The sequence below is a fragment of the Ixodes scapularis genome, unplaced genomic scaffold (assembly GCF_016920785.2).
Source record: "Ixodes scapularis isolate PalLabHiFi unplaced genomic scaffold, ASM1692078v2 PGA_scaffold0__279_contigs__length_252992795, whole genome shotgun sequence".
Lineage (NCBI taxonomy): Eukaryota > Metazoa > Arthropoda > Arachnida > Ixodida > Ixodidae > Ixodes > Ixodes scapularis.
The window spans coordinates 38,443,370-38,465,997 of NW_024609835.1; the positions used below are offsets into that span (position 1 = coordinate 38,443,370).

Genomic DNA, 22,628 nt, shown 5'->3' on the forward strand with positions numbered 1-22,628 from the left:
CTAGACATATTAGGTGCACTCAAGTGAAAAACTGAAAAGTTAATATAACATTTGAATTAGTCAGCTAACTTGTTACCTAATTTCGCCTTTTTTTCTAGTAGCCACCACGGCTACTAACACTGCCTCAGGGCTCACATTGCCCTATTTCACGTTCTATTTTTTTGAAAATTTGGAGCAGCTAACAAAGACACCCGTGTCGATAACATTTTGCTTAGCGATTATTATATGTATCTGTTAGTTTTAGACTTTTTACTTAGTTTTAGATACGTATTAAAAAATGTGACAAGCAGCTCTAGAGCTAATCAAAATCGGTCAACCAGCCTGGCAATTTTATTTTGCCCAATCTATGCCTAATCTTCTTGAAGGTTAAGCTAAAATTCTGATTTTACAGATCTGGAGATTTGGCAAAACCTTGGCAACCACTTAAAACTTGTTGTTGGCCGAGTTGGTTCATGATGCAGTATAGAGGTTTTTTGCGCTTGTCCGTGTCTACTCGCTTGTAATTGTCCCCTGTGTCGCGCAAAAAACCTCTATACTTGGCAACCACTATTGGCATTTGTGTCAGCTTCAAAGGGACGAAAATGCTGTTAAATATAGAGTTACGCCTAGAATATGCAAAAATGTTCCAAAAGCCGGGTGAATTCATGATTGAAAAGGTTTACTCCGACTTAACATAACAAATTAATAACAAAAGGTACAGACGTTTCGCCACCTATCCAGGTGGCGAAACGTCTGTACCTTTTGTTATTAATTTGTTTTGTTAAGTCGGAGTAAACCTTTTCAAGCCTAGAAGATATTCTGATAAAAATGATTAATAGCATGAAGATGAATTTGAGACTGTGCGAAACTCAGACCCCATAAAATTTGTACCTTGCGATCTCGGACTGATAGTCCGAGGTTGCAAGGTTCAAAGTATTCAATATCTTCAAACTTTCGAACTCGAACCTTGGGAGGTTTGCAACATCTCTAGGTTTGCCCGGACTGTGGAGCTAGTAACCAGGGGGAACCCTCACTGGAGAACTCCCTGCTTCTGCTGAGTGGGCAAGTAACGAGCAGGAAACGCGAATAGTACTACCATGTAAAGATTCAAGTCAGGAATTGGCCTGGTAAACGCCATTAAGGTAAAAATAGGTCGAAGAGGTGCCACAAATTATGAAAAGAGCAACTTATGCGCCAACTTGTAACTGGAAATGAGACATTTTGGTACTGTACGACGTACCTATGTAGAACCGTTTTTGAGAGTTGGATGAAGAAAGCAGCAGTTCTGTAAACTGCTTTGCTGCTCCTTGAAGAACGGCGTGCATATACTCGACGCTCACTCCACCCACAAGATCAAATCCTGAAAGTAAATGTTAAATGTCTCTCAGTTTCTAAATCTAGGGACTGCAAAAAAGCATGCAACTGACGAATCACAAGTTCAATAATTCCAAGAGTATAGCTGGTAACAGTGTATGACATTGAATCTATTAGTGTACCTCCTGCTTTTTCCGTGAAAGAAAAAATATTATTATTTTAACTCCGCAAGTATGCTGGTCAGCTACTCCGTGAATTGGAAAATCAAAACATCAATTAGGTGTTCCAAAAGGTTTCTCTGAAACCGAAATAGAGTACAATTTTATTGAACGGTCGATTGCCGATCGGAGAATATTGACAGGTTTTACCATCGAACACCATTAGAAAATGCTCTTCTTAGCGCTTCGTACAAATGAACATGGACGTGAATTTCAGAAGAAATTTGCGTGTATGTACTGCCTCTACTGTCTGTTTCAACGGCAGCTTTCTTAAAGACCACTGTTGGCTAAGCTTATATGAAAAAAAAATTAGGGGGGAGGTGGCACTCTTACAAGCATAGGAAGGCAGAATGCTAGCCCTGCCTCTGCCGTGGCCCTATGACTTTGTCCCCAAGCTTTGCAAAGGAGGGAAGGAAGGGAACAGTCTTGTCTTACTCTTGAGATTACACAGCAATCACAAAACTTGTGGCTCAGCAGTGTTACGTGTGAGTATACTTGTGTCACGCTTGTGTCAGTATGCTTGTGCGAAGTACTTCGCATCTTTCAGTTGGGCGCCACTGATCACCGATTTTTCCACTGTTGCAGCCTGAAATAAGTATTGGCCTGCAAACTTAAAATAGAAAATTTTAAGTTTGCAAGCCTCAAGCACTATCGCCCCCTGGTGCACTCTAGTGCACCAGGGGGCGATAGTGCTTGAGGCGAAACCGTTCATCACGAGCTGAAAGAATTCTTGGGGTGTCGATGATCCTTTCAAGAACGAATTTTTTTTTAGAGTGAATGCTGCACTGATTTATGAATTTGAAGACTTCACGTACTTAAAAAAACATCCTGAAGGCTGCACTTATCTGTTCAGCTTCTCTACGGCTGATTATTCAGGAACAAAAATCTTGTGACATCCCGACGTGTCACACGAAAATGCAGTCAGCGCCTGGAAACAGCCGAAGCAGTTCACGCTCACAAAGTCCGTTTCACGGACGGGAAGACCTTCTTCAGAGAGACGAGCGTTTTGTAGAACTATGTCCAGATACACCACACTTCGAAAGCTTCTTTGGTAACCTTCTTCCTTATATGGACCTAAGTCTTTCTACAAACATGATTTATTAAAACGATCGATTATAGACACATTTGACTGCGGAAGAATTTTGCGTCCGCCCCGGCCGTCGGTCGCAGGTCATCTCTCTCGCTCTTCGGCAGGAAGCCGTCGGGGAGGGCTGCGGCATTTATTTTGCCACGCGGTCGGGTATTTTGTATTGTGTCGGGAATCCCTTTTCCGTGACAGAGACTCCTACGGGTCAGGAGTTCGACTCGCGTGTAACGTCGTAGTGGGCCTCCACACGCCTTTTCAAGTAATCAGCGCAATACACGCGCTTCGAACTGTGATGTTCAGCCATTAAAAACTGCGAAGGATCCGTAGACAAGCAAGAGAAATCACAGGCGGAACTCAGGAAGAAACCGCTCCCAGCCTGGTCACTTCCGTGAAAGGGTAGTTCCTGCAGCTGGATCTCACAGGTCACCAATGGTTTGTTGCGCCCTTCTACTTCCCGGCCACACACACGGGCAGTCTTATTGTGGTGCCATTACCTCGCGTGTCAATTTAACGCCATCGGCCTCGATCCCGGTTCAATAAAAAGACGAGTGCAAGTGGAGCCTCTCAAGTTCGTTCACACACCGGGTTTTGTAAACAAGATAGTTGGCAGAATCCAGAAACCGGTACAGTGTCTACATTGTTCATGGCGCTTGTATTTTGTATAAAGCTGAAGCATATATTTATAAGCAGTTCATCTTAACAAACTCGTGTCACTGTACTGACTGCTCCGAACTTTAATATATGTTTTTGGTCATTTTCTTGCCCCTTTTTTTGAGATCGGCCAAATATAATCTTTCTGTATTCCAGCAAACGCAGTTCTGCTAATTCCGTGGTATTGGGCGCGCCGTAAATAAAAAAAAAAAAAGAATTGCAAAATGTTTTTAACGAGCCTGATAGGGCACAATATTGACCTACATTGGTGAAGACTGAAACAAAAGTAAAGATGGCCTTGTTTTAAATGATTTTCGAGATCTTGTATGAATGTGGAACACACTGGACTCAGTCATAAAAAAAGTTTCCGGAACTTTTAATTGCGAGTTACAAAGCTCTGAATATGGATTATTTTGCATTATGGGCCACGTTTGTGATTTTGATTGCAAAATACAATGACCTGTAAACAAAAGCATTTTCACTCATTGTGGTCTATGTGCAGTTTCTGTACAAAATATATTAAGCCCACAGAAACAACAATTAGGGCTTATAACTATCCAATGTTCCGACTTCGCTCGAGTCGGCAAGTGCCCAGTTGAGAGCGGCTTTATGACTTTTGTTCCGGAAAAAATATTTTATTAAAAAAAAAGAAGTTTGAATACGTTTTATTTGGCGCACAAGCAACAAAGTATTTTTTCGTTTTTTCATTAGAATTAATAATGCCAATCGGAAGACCTTATTCTTTCTTATCTAAAACGGCACAGTAAGAGCAGTAATGCACGTTTATTACGCCACAAAAAGAAGGCATACTGGTAAGGGGAGTGCGTCGATGGCTCCGAGGCCTAGACGTCCTGGCGCATATATTACACACACGTTGAGTACGCAGAGAGAAAGGTAGATGTGCACCTCTAGGCCCGACTCACGCAGAAAGTCTAAGAGCGAGCGCAAGGTGAAGGCCCGTGGATATCTTGAGGATCGGTCTGGAAGTTCTCCAGGAAGGCTACTTCACTTCTAATCGGAGCGCCTCTTTGGCTGCGGTCCCTTAGAAGAAGCAGGTGCTCTTGTGCAGGCGGTATTGGTACGGATTCCCCTCAGGAGAATAAAGGCGGGCAGCGCGCTAGATCCTATACCGGCAGGCTTCGCCGTAGCAAATCCCTGCACGAAAGCTTGATGGGTGGTTTGTTCTTCTCGGGGTCAGATTACTCTTCCACTTCGCCTTCTTACAAGGAGCTGTCACCGCACGCGGCCACGTGGTCGAAACCAAAAGGTGCCAATGCGCAGGTGTTCTCGAAAACGGGCCGTCCCCACTAATGGGAGAAGATTTGGTGCTGCATGCATGTTGTCTAATGCAAATGAGCAGAGTATCATGTATTCTTATATAGTCGTTGACTGGTTAAGAGTGCTTGACAAGCTCGTCCCGTTCGAGAGGATCGAATGAGGAACTCGCATCCTCTCCAGCGTTCGCTCTGCTAAAATAGAAAAAGTTGAGGGCTTCGCTCGAGGAGCGGGTCTTGCACTCTTATTCTGTCATCAACCGTCGGGGGAGAAGATCCAACCGCTGCGCTCCAAGCGGCTAACTTTAGGACTACACCCATGGGGACAACAATAACAATGACGCAGCGCTCGGCTGCCGCAGTGGGTCGTGCTCGCATCCTCTGACGACTGCTTTGGAAGTGATCCGGCTTGTCGTGTCCCGCCAACGTAACTCCGTTTATTGTCAACGCATTTCACGTTATGTAAGACGCAGTCCACACGTGTTGTGTTGGGTAAACACCGAACTCTGTGGAAAACAAGCTGCAAAGACCTCCCGCTCATGTTCGATCTCCTCGCCTACACTGTTAGAAAATTCCATCAATCTACGTGGAAAAACCGACTAGAACATGTCCCGTTTTCTGGAAATGCACATAATGTGCTGTTTGCTTTCAAGAACGGGAACTGTACCATATGCATTGAAATGTGCTATTTAAGCAATAAGTATGAGCTTATCCGTATCAATAAAAAAAGCCTGACAAGATTACAGTTTATAGTCTGGTCAACTGGTATAAGCAAATTGAACGCGCCCAAAAGTGCCGGATATCCAGGAATTTTTATGGAACTCAATCAGACCGCGGAAGTACAGCGCCCGTGAGCAGAGTTACGCCGCGCGAAGGAAGACATCTCTCTCCCGCGCATGCGCAGGCCGCTGCCGGCCAGCGTGGGCCCGGGTAGAGCACTATATAGCTACTTAGGAGCAGAGTAGCGCAATCTAGAACGCCGTCTCTCGGCGACTATACTTTGTCTCACCCTAACATGGACTAACCGCGAAGGCTGTGCTAGCGCGAGCGGCCAGCCTTGACTACCTTGACTAGAGCACTTGCAGCACGATCGCTCGTGCAGCCGCCGCGGCTTCATTCAAAGCGACTAGCTCGCGGTTTTAGCACGTGCGGCTATCAATAGTCCATACGAAGGTGAGATGAAGTATAGCAGCGAACGCCCGGAGGTTCCAACTGCGGTCAGAAATGCATGGGGAACGTGAGAAAATCGTTGTTTCTTCAGTTTTGTGGGGATGCGCGGAATGGAAATTATTTTTGACATAATAATGACACATTTTAGAATAATATGCGATAAGTTTTGTGCCATACAAGGACGTAACTTTTTTTAAAAATTGCCTGAGCGGCATCATGCAGCAGACGACACGGCGACGTCACACCATTCACGTGACCCGCTCCTGCCAACCCGAAAAGCCCATCTCCGCTGCGAGCAAAAATCGTCTGCTTCAAACGCCATTGCCTTGGAAATTGCCTTCTCAAAATTTGCACACGTATCCGATATTATTAAAACTTTGATAAACTGTTTAGTGCTTTACTAACTTCACGACAGACTAGTTTTGAAAAGTGCGAACTCGCCGTTCATTTCTTAATCAGCCGTGTTGTGTCGATCTCCATGTATTCTCCCATAGGGCGGGCCGCCTCCTGGAACCCTGAGTACCACGTGACTCGCGCCGAGCCGCTCTGTCGGCCATGTTGTCGGCAAAACACGGGGTTCAAAGGATTGCGCTACTCTGCTCCGTAGGAGCCATATACACTCCATGCGGGAACTATAGGGGGTGCTTTGAAGAACGCGCGCAGCGCCCCTAGCGGAGGAGCTGGCGTTCGACTGTGAGGCGCGTTCAGCAGCCTGCGGCGCCTTTTCGCATGCCAAGCTGTGGCGGCGGAAGCGCGCACGGACGAAACTTTTGCTTTTTGAGCCGATACGTTGAGGGTGACGTTGCATGAGTGCTGGGGCAGAAGGGCATTTAGCTGTTCTCGACTTATATATTGAGTTTCAGTCGTAATTAGGGGTAATTTCTCTAATTGCGGCCGAAAAAGGAGTTGGAGTAATTTTCCGAAAAACAAGACGGCCGCCACCTTAATTGCTCTGTGTGGGAAATTTATTTCGCTCGTCGCTGTAAACCTAGGACTGCTGGAACGATGATATTTGGAGGCGAGTGAGAGGTTCACTAAGTTTGTGCACGAAGAGAGCCAAGTTTCTTTAAGACAGCAGGTGGGACAGTTATGTTTCTAACGAATAAAGAAATAAAGCTGTACGGGACATCCAATATTGGACCCAAAATGTTGTGTTATAGCGGGCTGTGCAAAGTGCAGATTTGGGCGCTAATGTGCTTGGACTTGACAGTAACATGACACAACACTTATTATACAAAAAAAAAGGTGGCATAGGGAAACCAGGTGAAAATTTGGTTTGGGCGGCGTAACTCAATGGGAACCGGTTTTGATCATGAAAAGGCTGTCAAGAGAATGCCACTGGTCGGGAGAGGTGGAGACTTTAGAGGTAGGAAGGGACTAGTGGACAGTACTTCCAATTGAAACAACTTTACGAAAGGTGGTTCCAAAGCCGAGAAAACAAAGTTGTCGGCCAACACACGGTTTGGCCGCCAAGGGCTTTTGCGGTCAGCTGTTGTGTAATAACCTGTTGTGCAAGGTGCTGATTTTCGGCGCACAGGTACTTTGACATGACCGTCACTTGGCACAACACTTAATATAACAAAAAGAGTTGGCATCGCGAAACCAGGTGGAAATTTAGTTTGGGCGGCGTAACTAAATGGGAACTGGCTTTGACCGTCAAAGGCTGTCAGATAATACCACTCATCGTGGGAGGTGCACATTTTACAGGTAGGAAGGGACCAGTGGACGGTACTTCCAGTTCGAACCACTTTGCGATAGGTGGCTCTAAAGCCGAGAAAAAAAAATGTTGTCTACAGAACTCGGAGTGTCAGCGTTTCCACATCCGAAAGGAGGCTGGTCAAGAAAGAAAGCACACCACATAAACTTCCACACTCAAACGTCGATTCTCCAGTGATTCCGAGTTTCATTGTTGTTTTCTTTAGATTTATATTTGTCACTTTTTTTACCTTTCGAATCTTTCTTCATGAAGTACAGATTGCGTGCCATACTTGTCCGGAAATATCATCGACAGGTACGATGGGGACGAAACTTCTTTGGAGGGCATTCCTCCAACGAAATTGGCAATGCATACCTGCGAGTGTGGGTTCGTCCTATCGGCGCTGACACATGTAGGCGTTACTGGTACGAAAACAAACGCAGAGCGCAAAGCGGCAGTGTAGAATATGTCAGCCGTGCCGACACAGTGGCAGACATGATCGGGAGACCAAATTTCTCACGTCGTACGGCACGGGTCCATCGTTGTCGCTGTCCCACAAAACATCGGCGAGGTGAAAAACTGTGAAACTTTGTCTCCACGAGATACGACGCATAACTATTGAAGCACTTAAAATGACGCAGCACAGGCAGCACTTCATGCTGTGAACCCAGCGCAACCGCACCACTCCGACTTCAATGCGTACCAACGTACGCGGCGTGGTTTCGGTTTCGTTTTCTCTGGGGTTCTCGCTGCCTATCTTCGGTACCGGCCGCGCGGCGGCGCGCCAGTCGCGTCGCACGGAGTGTTATGCTGCTACCCGTTCGGAAGGCGAGTTTGGCGTTGTTGTCGCGTCGTCAGCGGCGTTCTACGGTACGTAGACGGCTTCGTTTTCCAAGGTACGTATACGTTAAGTTGCTCCTAACGCCAGTGTTAGTCTACTATCTCTAAAGGTGTCGTATATTCCAAGTTCGGGATGCCCATCGTGCAGCGTCTCGTCTTCCCAGCCGCATAAAACTAGGCCTTTTATAGTTCCTGATTCGGGGCGACATACTGCCCGACCCTATTTAGTAGTTGGGCTCTAGGAGAGCACGGTTTCCGCAATATTACCGCATTATTATGCCAAGCCGCTGTCAACATGCGTGACTTAAGCGCGTCGAATTAAACTAGATTCGCCGCTAACTTCAACCTCACATGGTTCAAAGTTCAGCGCTTGATCGGGGAGGGGGATGGGGCAATTGGAGAATGAGGGAAGATCGGATTAGAAGACGTGAACATTGGTCATTTATGTTTTAAGGAACGAAGTATATTCCTAAGGTCAAAGCGTAATATATTCTCAATGCAGCGTTCGATATAAAAGGGGCTTGTTTTTAACTTTCTTTTTTTTTTTTTTTTTATGCGTCTGAAAGGCATAGCGGAGCACTGCGTTTCTCACCTTCTCGACCGTGTGAGCGTTCTTGGCAGCTTTTCGAATATGCGGTCAAATAAAGGTGGCCCCTGCTTGATGCAGAGAAATAATGCAGGCTTTTGCATCTTAGTAATAGCTACGCATTATCGTGCGATATTTTGAGTCACCCAGTAAACTTATCCGCGCTGTGCCAGTAATCAATCATCGTCTTGCTAATGCTCGTGTGCGCGCCGCGGATGCTCCGTCACTCCAGGTGTTTTGTGGACTAAATTGATGGCATTTTTTCGGGACTGATATTTCCGAAATAACTCGGGCTACTGATAGACGAATATACTTCGAAATTACCCCGGTCGAGTCGAAACCTCTAATGTAATAGGTGGTATTCACTCGACGCCACATTGGAGCTCTCTGAGCGCTGCGCATGCTCAGAGTGAACTCCCGCTTATGGCCTGAGAAGGACAGCCTTTTTATGTAGAGTATTGCTACACGCACGACGTCGTGCAGCTCTACTGGAAGTTGCTGTACGCACGACGCGCGTTAACGTTCTTTCATTGGACGACCCGAATCCTGGCCATAGTGGCAGAGCTTTGCTCTGCCAATACAAATTACTGCAGAGCCATCAAACAAATATTTTCGCCATCATGACCTAACCAACCTCGCAATTCACGAGCTTGCTCGTGAATATGCGACCAGACTCGCGCATTGTGCATGCAGCCTCGCACATTCATGAGCATGCTCGTGAATTGTAATTGGGTTTTGTGTGTCAAGTTCCCTTTTTTTAGAGGATGGGATTTGACTTGTTTTCATCGCGTATCAAGTTCATTCACCGCAACGGAGTGCGGTTTTGCGTTGTGAATTAAAGGAAGATACTATACATATCACCAGAATAAAGCGATAAAACTCAGGGGTATACATGCTAACCGGAAGAAACTGAAAATCTCCCCAGATAAAAACTGAAAAGGTGTGCCATGTTTGAAAATAGTATAAATCCCAAAAGTCCTAGGTATTAATGCTCTCAAACACAATTGCAATCATAAACGTTTGGTTCAGCGTTCCCTTATGACTAAAAAGATCTACTTTTTTTTCAGGCAGAAGCATCTTCAACTGCCACTGGATGGCACCAGGTGCTTCGAAGGCGTCAGCTTCCTCTCTGCTATGGAGCTGATGTACGCCACATACTGTTGTCTCAACCTAAAGTACCCTGCTGAGCTGCCAGCAGCGTTGAAGCTCGTTTAGAGGTAACTATGAACGTGCCTTTCAGTTATGAAAATGTGCACTGTGAATTTGCTTTGGAAAAATGTATCGTATGGACAGTTCTAATCCCTTCAAGTGGTTGAATTGTCAAGTGGATATTGCATTTCGTGAAGAAATAAATAGGCGATTTATTTTTGTCTGGGAAGCAGCAATAACTGATAAGTAATTTTTGACAGCGTTAATGACATAAAAGGCCGTTAGCAATAAATTATGTACCTAATCTGTTATCGTGTCCTTGCCAACATCCTAAGCAGTTTGGCATACCTTTGAATGGTGGTGTGCTCTTCAACGTATTTCCGGCAAAGCCAATTGGGCTCAGAATTGGAGATTTCGAAGACTGTAGGCGACTTATTTTTCGAAAGATAGTAATTTTCCCGAATCGCCTACAATTAAAAAAAAAAAAAAAAAAAAAAGGTCCCGCGAACGATCTTGGTAAAATGTAAACACATTGGAATCTATATTGGGATCCCGCCGCATCGCGAAAATTAGAACCCGCGAATTATTCCAAATCTTCAACTTTTACCTCAATCGCGAAATATTGAGCCCGCGAAAAATAAGTCGTTTACAGTATAGGGTACAAGTCAAAAAGTTCAAACACTGTTTTCCTTTGGCAATGTGCAATGTTTCCGAAACTTGTAGGAACACACAAACTGTTATTACCTCATAAACGCGCTAACTTGTCGGTGGCCGAACGCTTAATGCTTAATGCAACAATTTTGTGCGCTACGTCATAGATTGATGTAATCTTAAGAGGTAATACAGTCGCGTGTTCCTTTGCTGAGTACTGTACATATGCAGGATTTTTTTTATTCTTACAGATTTGTTTAAAGAAAGCCATGAAAGCTACACTTATGCGGTTTTTGCGAGTGAGTTATACGCCCAGGGGGACATTGTGTGGGTGGCTAATCTTTGCAATATGTCGGCTAATGAATTAAAATTGGTTAACTTTTTAATGAGTGAAAATAGACATATGGTTCAAATTAAAGACTTGCTAAGTGTTATCGAAAGCCATTAAATGAGTCATTTTCATAAATACTTTAAGCGCGTGAGAAGTGTAGTAGTACAATAAAGTTACCACTTGTGGAGCACGAGGTTGCGGTAAGGCGCCCGCGCGATTTTTCCGTCTCTTAGCTAGCCCCAGCCTTGTACCTGCTCCACGAGTAGTAACTTCAGCACACTGTTGCGCTTTTCACGCACTCAAAGTCCTTCAAAAATTACTGATCTAGGGAATTTGAACGACGCTCAGCAAATATCTAATTGGAAACATACGACTACTTCCACTAATTAAAATATAATTAACGAATTTCAATTAATTAGCCGACTTATCGCGAAGATTAGCCACCCCGGTAATGTCCCCCTGGGCGTATAACTCACTCGCGCAAACCGCATACGCGTAGCTTTCATGGCTTTTCTTTAAAGAAATCTGTAAAGAAAGAAAAAAAAAAAAGGATATCAGACGCATAACGATTCCTCGAACGTATTGCAGTATTCCCATGTAAATATTAAGGGTTTCATTCAGCTTGGTCACACTGTCGCTGAGGCATTGCCAATTACATCAAGCAAAGTGTCTAACTTTCGACAGCAATTTGGAAAAAAATATGTTTTGTAGAGCAGAATATTAGCCTTAGGCTTTGTGTTTGTTTGGCACCTTCAGCAGCAACCTGGAACATGTTGAACCATGTTTTTGTTGAAACTTTACACTAAGAAAGGCAAAGGTCTAATGTTAATGTGCTGCTTTCTAGACACCCTTATTTACAATTTGTTTGGCAATTCGCAATTCGCTTTACAATTCGTTACTCACATTAATTGGATGTGCTGCGGGGAGGACCGCTTCTTTTTAAATCCTATTATTATGTTGCAATATAATGAAAGAATCAACACGAATCTGGTACTCAGATATATTGTCATATAGAACCAATACTAGAACTTATGCATCCTACGGTACGTGCAACTTATATTTTAACCCGCCTTAGTATCACTCGGTTGCAAATGCATGGGTCCTTGTTTTGCAGGGGCACATAAATATACCTGTGACCGGGCTATGCTTATCAGTCAAAATAAGTAATATGAACCAAAAGACATGAATGTTCAGTGTTCTAATATTAACCACAATATTCTGCTTAAGCACTTCAGGCGAGCTTTTTTGTAATATTGCACTGACTGGTACTCTGAATTACTTTTTTAACCGAAGTATTGTTGTGTACAACGTTACTAGGCAGGCGAGCTGGTTAATATGACATTCTACAACCCGGGATGGAGGCTACGAAGACATACGTCTCAATTGAGATGGATGTGTTTGTCCTCCTTTGTAGCCTCCGTCTCGGGTTGTAGAATGTCTTAGCGTTGTGTGCTCACGCAAGTTCCGAAATGTGCGCAGTTATTACTGAGAACTAATGCCAGTGGGGTGAAATATATATTTTTTTTTGTTCAATCAAGATTTGTTTTGATGCAAGGATTAGACTTGGAGGCTCATGGTGTGTGCACGGACTGTCCAGTTTAGGGACGTTTGTCTCCGCTTGAAAGTATACTATAGTCAAGATTTAGAATTCGTTCAGATTGGATTACTAACCGATAGAGAAGTTAAAGAAGGAGTCAGGAACTCCTTAGCTTCTGTTAGACATCTTCCTCTAAATAATCCCGCCCATTATTTCAGTGCTCTTTCTTTCAGGCAACTTCTGGCAATGAACCCACAGGAGGTCCCCGGCAGTCTTGAAGAAAAGTTGCTCTGGTGCGTCTGAAGGCGCAGGGAGCCCTCCAAGAGTTCTCGAAGTTCCAAAAGAAGCGGAAAGAAAATTCGGTGCTTGTTTAGATTCATTTTTTTTCTATTGTTAATATTACTATTTGTTGTCATAGGCCAAGATGGTTCTTTTCGAGGTGTAGCTTGTCAGCATAATTTTTTGTGACATTTTTCTTTAGTAGACTGCTCACTTTGATATTTTTTTTTTGATGGCTGAGCTGCCCCAAATATATTTGCGGCATGAAATGTTTTCTTATTGTGTATGTGTTCTAGTCATTTAAAAGAAAAATAAATGTAAATATTTTTGAAGCAGCAAACTGTTCAGTCTTCTTCGCAATGGGTCCGTTGCTATGGTTTGGAACCAAAACGACCAAGCGTGAAATTAGTTTCATAAGGATGTTTACAAATGTTTATATGCCTTTATCCCCGTCCCTACATGTACAATGATCTCTAAACTTGACGTAGCATGCGAGCACTTTCTCATAGCATTCCTGGCTGTTCTATTGAATATATATGTCACAGATTCATTGTTTTGTTTTTCAGGTTAGTGCTCGCATTAGATACGACAGTTCAAATTTTCCATACAAGTTTGGGGAACATTTCCGCATTGCAGGTAATTTTATGTTGCAAAGACTTGCATCAAGTTGCGCCTGCAAACTGTCAGGACATCCATGTTTTGCGTGTCTCATATCAACTTTTTTAAAGAGAAGCTTGGCATGTGACAGACAAAGCCCGGATATTCTCGTGAATAGCGGTAGTAACATAAAATGGGGCCAGTACTATCACAAACAAGACTGAACTTTTTCCGTAAGTACAAGAAATGTAACCTGTGTCATTTTGGACGCATTGGAACATGTGATGTACTTCGTAAAAATGGTACATGTTCTAGCATGGCTTGCAACCGAACATGTGCTGCTGTGTGCCATGATGGTACATTTCCTGTAGCACACACTACTTGTTCCGTGATGATGGTGTATGGAACTTATTCTGGCTGCCCATACAACAAGATTATGTCCCATACTAAAGAAGTATGGAACATGTTCTGTAGTCCGGTAATACGGTACATGTTGTGGCAACAAGGTTAGCATGTATGTGTCCCATACTTTGACAGGAGTTTTTCTAACAGTGTAGTATTTGATATTCTCCTCGCTTTGATCCCACATCGTAGCTTTCTTTCGTCTCTTGGCTTCAGCGCTTGAGCGCCCTTTCCCCCATCATTGAGGTTTACACCTCCTCTTGATTCGCCTCCTAGCTTGAGCTACGTTGGGTAAACAAAAGCGCTAGGTTCTGGCTTTCTAAATTCTATGCATTTAAAATGCAAGGTCAAACGCGCGGTGTGCCCTTGATTGGTTCCTCTCGTGTAAGCAAACACACAGAAAGACGACAAACGCCGTAACGTTGTTCATTTAGCGCTACGTGATAGACCTCAGCGCCTCGGAGCATTCACTACGGCCTGGCTTGAAACAAAGTGTAGGCGGTCTTGCCTCCAAGTGGAAGCAACTCACCGCAAACGCCAGGAAGCGGAGGAAACTCAAACTGAGAGATGTCCCGGAAGAATAAAGAGTGATTGTGATAATAAAAGTTTACCACTTTTTTCCGAACTGAAAAAAAAACCTGCGCCAAACATATCCGCAGTTTTTTTTTTCTTTTTTAAGTCTTTAATGGTTTTAGTTGGCTAGGGCTGTCATTTATGGCAGCCACGTCCACCCTCTTTTTGAAGATCCTCTAATAGTACCGCACATTGTTGAAATTTATTGTTGAGTTCACCATGAGTACGTTAGTGCGTAAGTGGCTCTCACTGGCTGGTTTTCTAAAATACGAAAACACAATAGGTGGTATTGTAGAAGCATGTTACTTGACATGGGGAATCGGAGGATTACATAAGGAAGAAGGCAAATAAAATAACGTAGTTGTATGATTTCAAAAGCGTACAATATTAAAACACGCAAAGAAGTATTTTTCATTTTTTTTTATATTCTATGTATATTTATTGTTTTGCTCGATTACGAGCAGTATTTCAGCTTTCATAACATGACAATTCAAAATAACCAACAAGGGCTAGAAGTAACACAGAGCCTTTGAACTCATTTGTCTTTCAATCATTGGAGAGTTCTCGACTCAGCGTCATGTCGCACGGATCCGGACACACCTTCTTTAAAAGTTCCTTGGCATTCTCACACTCAAAATCTTCATCGAATATCTTGTACAGGATAACATGGGACGGGCTCATGATATCTAAAATGAAACAGTCGAGCACTGTCAAGCGTTTTGTCTAAATACAAAGAAAAGCACATAACATATATATCGTCAAGCTTGTATGAATTAGAAAAAAAAATAAAGGAACATCAAGTGAGTGACTCATTAAAGGAAGCTTTCGGCTTATTATCTTTAGATCAGTACTTCTTAAAGGGACACTGGCAGGGTATTTACGCTCGCCACGGTTTTTATTTGTTCATGACATATAAGAACCCAACTACCCAGGACACGATTCGCGGTTCGAAATTCGTTTTCTAACCGCCCGAAAACCGCCGATCGAGAACTGGACGGTTTTGTCGCGCTTACTCTCTTCTCCGTGGTTACGTGAATTTTCTATGATTTAGACAGAACCAACCAAAGACAATAAAAGTCGTGGGTCATTGAAGGCAAACACTCAATAATAGAAATACACGAAAATACGATACTAATTTTTTTTGTGCCTTCTAAGAAACTGGAAATACGTTGATTGAAGAAAAAAAAAAGTTTCACAGCTACGCAACTTTCGCTAACTGTCGCCTCCTTTATATTTCTTGTTCCACCCCAGTCCAGTTTCAATTTAAGTTTTGAGGAGCTGCGTTTTTTTTTTTTTTCTTTTACTTTATTAAAAATATACGTGACTTTGCTGCAAAATTTTGATTGGGTCGTCTTCTGACACCATAATAAATCGCCCGGCAGAAAGTTTAAGAAAAACTTTTTGGGGTATCAGTGTACCTTTACGGGAAGATATAGAGGTACATAACAATAAAAAGCTGCACATTGTAAGTTGTTTGGAACGATGTGAGAACGTGTTAAAAGCGGATAAATCACAAAGGCTTTACTAATATTCTTGTAAAGTTCCTCGAGCAAAGAGAATCGCGAACATTTTCTTCGCTTGAAATTATAAATATCTCATCATTTGTCTAAACGCCGACAAATTCAGATTAAGTTGCATGACGTAAAGGTGTGTTATAATATACTACATTGTTTAATTATTTTCGTTACATCAGTAAGCTATGGCATTTAGGTACTCGCTCTACGTCCGCGGAAAATAAGGAACCACAAGTTTAAACTCATCTGTTCGGTCAGGGTTACATGTCCCATAACTGATTAGTTTAAAAAAATATCCTACAGGATAAGAAGAAGTACAACTTTATAATTATTTATACTTCTTAATTACAAATTTCGCTAGGTTAATATTGAGTAAAGGAAAATAGTAGTTATGCTCGTTTTTTTATAAAAAAAATCTTTAGATGTCCGAGCAGTACAGAAGATTGGAAATATTACCATTTCAACTCTGACGCTTATTGCACATGATGTTTCATTTTATAAAGAGCAGTAAAGTACGGCCTCTACTTACCGATTTTAAGGTAGAGTGTCTCGCCTTCGAACGGTTCAAGAACAGTGAAGTACATAACACCATCTGTAAGTCATCAATTTATTATATTCAAAACAAAACAAAAATCACTGCGCATTATTTAAAACATGTCTTACCTGAGTTAATATGAATCATTAATGATTATCTGTACTCTGTTCATTTCTAAATTTTTTTTATACTGAGAAGTTTGCATTCTAAAAGTCCGGTGTTTCCCCCCCCCCCCCCCCCAAAAAAAAGGTAATTTCGCAGTAATAAATTTTTTTTTTTTCAGTTTTGATGTCTTATAATGGAGTATTGAACTTCATATGTTTGTGTTTACAATTAGGACATGAACAGATTACACTGCCGGAACCTCGTTACGCTAAGAAGGTTCGCACGTGAATGGTGGATACACGAATTAGCGGAAATATTAACTGATTTCTAGTTTCTTTGAACCTTGGAATTCTTGTGGCGTGATAGCCCTTTTAATTAACCCCGTAAGCTGGTGACCTGTTTCAGCTGAAGTACTTCGTACATGGGTCATTGATGGTGGGGGAACAGCTTTCAACAACAAAAAACAAAACAGAAAATTAGACTGAGCTATGTTTTACGAGGCAAATATCTCGTCTACAAAAACCCTGATAACCTCCTAGTAGGGATGTACGAAAATATTTGTAAGAGACTCAAACGCACGCCAGAAAGTAGCAAAAACGGAGACGGACAAGACTCGAAAGAAAATCGCCGTGATCCCATACAAAGACGAGATCACTCATATTTAATAAAACAGATCGCGGACGACAGAACGTGCAGATGGCATGTTCTGCCATAAACAAAACCTACTTCATGTGCCGCTGAGGAAATAAGAGAACCAAGCAAAAGAAGGCATGCAACGTTGCTCATATAGCAAAATTTGCCCCAGTGCAAAACAGGAGTAGTCTACCGCATTCACCTCTGGTGCGGCACGTGTTACATCGGTCAAACGGGTCGATGTAATCTTTATAGAACAATGGATACCAGAGGGGCGGTGTAGCGTACATCATCAGGACACTTGTCAGCAAAAAAAGAAGACGTGTTAGTGTAGTCCAGCCTCTAACAGCGTCAGCATTCTTGCGATAAAAAATTCTGCAAATACTAGATACATTGGACTAATGAAGGCGAGCGGGTTGAACATGAATACCTAAAATTGAAAGAATAAAACACAGAGGACAAGCACAGGACAACCGCTTTCTTTCATTTAGCAACGACATTTATTTGAGGGAAAGACATTGCACTCTGAGCGAGACCCCGACAAGATAGGTTGATATGGGGGAAGGCTAACAGGGAGATGGAGAGTGTGCTACGGGGTCAGGCGCGACCAATGCATTCGTCCGCGTGAACCGCGATCAGAAGACCGATCGCGGTTCACGCGGACGAATGCATTGGATGCGCGCCTGACTTCACAGGAACCAAAGCAAGAGGGGGACACCGCAATCGGCACGGAAGTGAAATTATCGAATCTTTTCTCCTCCAGAACGCAAAAAACAACCTTTCATCGGCCTCAGTAACCTTATCAGGACGGGAATGAGAAGTCCTCAAGCCTGAACTTGCTAAATATCGCAACTCCCCGTAAATACACAACATCACGGTAGTTCTGCCTGTGCCTCGTGGTTCCCCCCTTCCTTCTCCTATCATCCCTATCACCGCAGTGCGAGAGTGCGCGCCCCCCAGAGTGACTTGCTCAAAGCGAACAACTTCGAGCGGCCCCTTACGTTAGAAATGTACAAACGTTATCCTTTTTTTTAGCAAACTTTCGCAGGTTAATTTCCAAGCAAGACGAACTCGAGTGCTTCACATCGTCGTGCGAGCCTGACGTTATTCTCGGTACCGAAACTTGGTTGACATCCAATGTTGAAAATTCCGAATTAAACTTGCATAATAGCTACAAAATCTTCCTGAAAGATTGTGTTTCCACGAGAGGCGGAGGCGTGCTCATTGCCATTAAAAATAGTATACATTGTTCCTATGTTAAATGCGATTCCCTCCTGGAAATAATTTGGATTCGGGTAAAGCTAGACTTTCGCCACGCCTTGATTGGTTCCTGTTACCGTCCACCAAACACTAAGCCTTGTGATTTCAACGATAACTTGTACTCCTGCCTCAGTAGAATACGAAGTGCTTACTCCTATGACATTCTCATTCTTGCTGGAGACTTTAACTACCCAGAAATAAATTGGGAAACGCTCCAGCCACTTCCGAATTCTGTGGGTTCTAGTCACTCAAACAAGTTTCTTTGTCTGTTACAAACGTTTCAACTTTCACAGATGGTTCGAGTTCCAACACGGGACCTCGCAATACTAGATTTATTTTTGGTGTCCAGTGCTGAATATGTGAATTCCACTAACGTTATCGACCTTATTAGTGACCATGCCATTGTACATGTTGAGACATCTTTCATTTTAGAACGCTCTGTTAACTGCCGGAAGTATATTCACAATTACGCTCGCGCTAATGTGGACGCTTTAAACGCTGAACTAGCATTGTTTTTTGAGCAATACATAATGACCTGCATGCATCGTTCGGCACAAGAGAACTAGACTCAGAATAAGACCACTCTGCAACGTCTGCTTTCAACCTACGTTTCTAAAATCAAAATCGGATCAAATACCCTCTCACCCTGGTTTACGACCACCCTAAAACGTTTACTAAACAAAAAAAAAACGATTGTTCAAAAGCTAGAAAGGGTGGTAATGATTCTGACTGGTCTTCTTATCGGTCGTTTCCAACCCAGACCAAAGGCGAAGTTAAAAAAGCAAAAAGAGACTTCTTCGGCCCCAAGTTATCGCACTTACTTCAAACCGACCCTCGCAAGTTCTGGAAGGCAATTAATCCGGGTCATGGCCGTACTGACCCCGTGTTTTTCACAGATGACAATCGCCACATGAACGATGATGAAGCAGCAGACCTACTTAACTTATTTTTCTCTAGCGTATTTACACAAGAGAACTTCCCTCTTGCCCCCATTTCCGAGCGTAATGTTATCGCTATGCCCCCCCTTGAATTTTGTAGTGAAGGCATTATAAAGATAATAGATTAACTACCCACTAACAGTGCTCCGGGTGAAGCTTCCATATCAGGAAAGTTTCTGAAGTTGATAAAATGTCTCGTGTCTCCAATTTTTTCACAATTATTTCAACAGAGCCTAGTTTCGGGACATGTTCCCCCCGATTGGCGTTCTGCAATCGTTTCACCCATTTTCAAATCAGGTGACTCATCAAACCCCTCGAATTATCGTCCTATTTCCCTCACAAGTGTCCCGTGCAAACTAATGGAACATGTTATTTTTACGCACGTCATGGCACACTTAGATCAAATCGACTTTTTCTTTCCTAATCAGCACGGTTTCAGGAAAAACTACTCATGTAACACTCAGCTCATTGAATTCGTACATGATTTGTATTTAAATACTCACGCTGGAACACAAACCGATATTACATTCATTGACTTTGCGAAAGCGTTTGACACAGTACCCCACAATCGTTTAATTTCCAAACTTTGTCATCTCAAAATCGACCCCCACATTCTTGACTGGATATCGGCTTTTCTCATTGACAGAACTCAGTCAGTAATGGTAAACAATAGTGTCTCTCCACAGGTGCCTGTGGTTTCTAGAGTACCTCAAGGAAGTGTTCTCGGACCTTTGCTTTTCATAGTTTATATCAATGATCTCCCTGAGAATATGGAGTCGACGATCAGACTTTTTGCTGACGATTCTGCTGCCTAGCGAAAAATTTCCGCCCCAGTTGATCATGCAATTCTTCAAAACGACCTAAACAAAATTAGCGAGTGGTGTACTACCTGGCAAATGAAAATAAACTCCAGTAAATATCGCGTATTAACAGTCACAAATAAGAAAAACATATCGCATTTCCAATATTCAATTTTGAACCAGGATATTGAAAATGTACCACTATATAAGTACTTACGTGTCCATTTCACTAACAGTTTGTCTTGGAAAACACATATAGAGAGCGCAGTCGCCAATGCATGAAGGAAACTGGGTTTCTTGAAACGCCACATTCATTCCGCCCCACAATCGACAAAACTTCTTGCTTACAAAACTATTATCCTTCCTAAGCTAGAATATGCTAGTGTAATATGGAATCGTCACCAAAACTACTTAACGCTACAATTAGAAGTAGGGCTGGGAGTCGATTAAAAATTTTAACCCGATTAATCGCCACCCTTTAATCGATTAATTAATCGATTAATCGGTTGCATTGATTTTTATAAATAATATATTTAAAAAATGCACACACTCGTCTTGCCTTTGAAGACTTATTTTAGTCACTGTTACACGGCGCAAAGGGCATTTAGAATTGAGGAAACATATAGTTCAACGATTCAGAGACACATATTGTTTGCTCCAGCTCCGAAGACAAAGAAGTTTGTCCACATTTTCCGACAGGAAGACAAGAAGTCAGGGCTTGGGCGATGCTTTCTTCTTTTTTTCAGAGAGGGGCTTCGATGAGAAGGCGTTGATTGTTGTCCGCGTTTTGACGGACGGTCCATGCTGCAGCGGCGTACATGGGTGCTTCGCTCGTAGGTGATACTGAAGCGAACTTACGATTCCACTGTGCGAAAACGGCTTTTTGCAGATGATGCAGTGGACTTCCTTCGAGTTTAAAACTCCACCGCTGGAGTTTACTTTAAACCTAAACTTTCCAACGAGTTTGCCTTTCATACTCGTGAACTCGTCCATTTTTACGGGCCGAATATTGGAACAAGTAACCATGGCTTTGTTAGCTTCCCAGCTTGTTTTTCTACTTGTTTGTCTTGCCTGGGCAGGATGTGTAATAGATCCTCAACACCTGAAGTTTCGCGGTCGCGCGGGGATCAATTGTGGGCCCGGCTTGTTCGTCTGGCCCAACGTGTGGGCTCGGCAGAACTGTAATGTATATCCTCATTGAACCTTGCTTATTGCACCTGGCTGGGAACGGAAAACCGCTCAAGACAGAACGACCGGATACACGCCATGCAGCGTTTTTCTTAAGGGGGGGGGGGGGGGGGGGCATGAGTCACCCATAGTTTTGCCAGGTCGTCCAAGATAGAGCCATCCGTGCGTCCAGTAGACTTCGTTTTGAGTACCGATTAAACAACCGACTAACCGGTTAAAAAATTTGATTGCGATTAAAGCCTTAATCGATTAATCGGAAGGTTAATCGATCAATTTCCCAGCCCTAATTAGAAGGTCTACAGAATAAAGCTGCGCGCTTTATCAGTCATGAGTATTCGCCCCTAACAAGTGCCACTGGTCTAAAAAGAAATTTGGGTTTATACCCGTTAGAAACGCGGCGAAAAATTGCTCGTTTATGTTTTTTTCATCAAATATATTACGACGAAACAATATTTAGCAAATTCTTATGTTCACCTGCACAGTTCACGTCTGCTAGGTTTGATCACTCGTGCAAAGTGGAACCCATTAAGTCACGCACCAACTTGTTCATGTTTTCTCTACTCGCATTATCGAAAAAAGACTGGAATAGTCTTCCTAACGACGTTGTAATTTTATCTGACCCGAATCGACTTAAGCGGAGGTGTGAAGAACTGTTTTGTTAATTTGTTGCTCCCTGATGTCCTTTTGTATTCATAATAATCACCTTCTATCCCATTGTTATTTTTGTTTTATTTTAGAGTACGGAATTCGCTTATGTTCAGCTGTTGGTTTACATTCTGTGTGTATGGCGTTTGCTGTGTTTTCTATGTGAAAACTAGTCCCAGATCATTCTTTATTCATGCAATGTGTATATCGCGACTTTTCCCCATTTTTTGCTATCCCCCCTCATGTAATGCATCGCCAGATGCCTTTGTGGACAATAAATGAAATGAAATCTCCCAGTATTTCTTCCTCTTTAACACCTTTCCAGCCCCCCGGGCTTCGTTTCCGTCCCCCATATCACCCTCTCCATCTCCCTGTTACCTTTCTCCTTATCAACCTATCTTGTCGGGGTCTCGCTCAGGGTGCAATGTCTTTGCCCAAACTAAACGCCGTTGCTAAATGAAAGAAAGTGGTTGTCCTGTGCTGGCCCTCTGTGTTTTATTCTTTCAATTTTATGCACTAGATACACTAGAGGCACTATACTTCTTTTCAGCTTAATTACAGGCGCAGCCGACGCTATGGGCTAATGAGGCCCATAAGACAGGGTCAAAAGCGTACCATAATGGTGTTCGTCATGTTTCCCTACGCGTTCTATCATCGCTGAACAAATTATAAATTC

The 22,628-nt window shown here is 42.9% G+C and overlaps 1 protein-coding gene across 1 annotated transcript in view; it reads right to left on the minus strand.

The window, feature by feature from the left end:
- Positions 1–1,193: 1,193 nt before the first annotated feature.
- Positions 1,194–22,628, minus strand: part of LOC121048549 — a 138,042-nt gene continuing 116,607 nt past the window's right edge. The window contains exons 6-8 of the mRNA XM_042291701.1: positions 16,378–16,440; positions 14,935–15,020; positions 1,194–1,339 (exon numbers count right to left, since the gene is read on the minus strand). Coding sequence (XP_042147635.1) covers positions 1,316–1,339; positions 14,935–15,020; positions 16,378–16,440 — 173 coding nt within the window. The 3' untranslated portion in view covers positions 1,194–1,315. The remainder of the gene's footprint in view (positions 1,340–14,934; positions 15,021–16,377; positions 16,441–22,628) is intronic.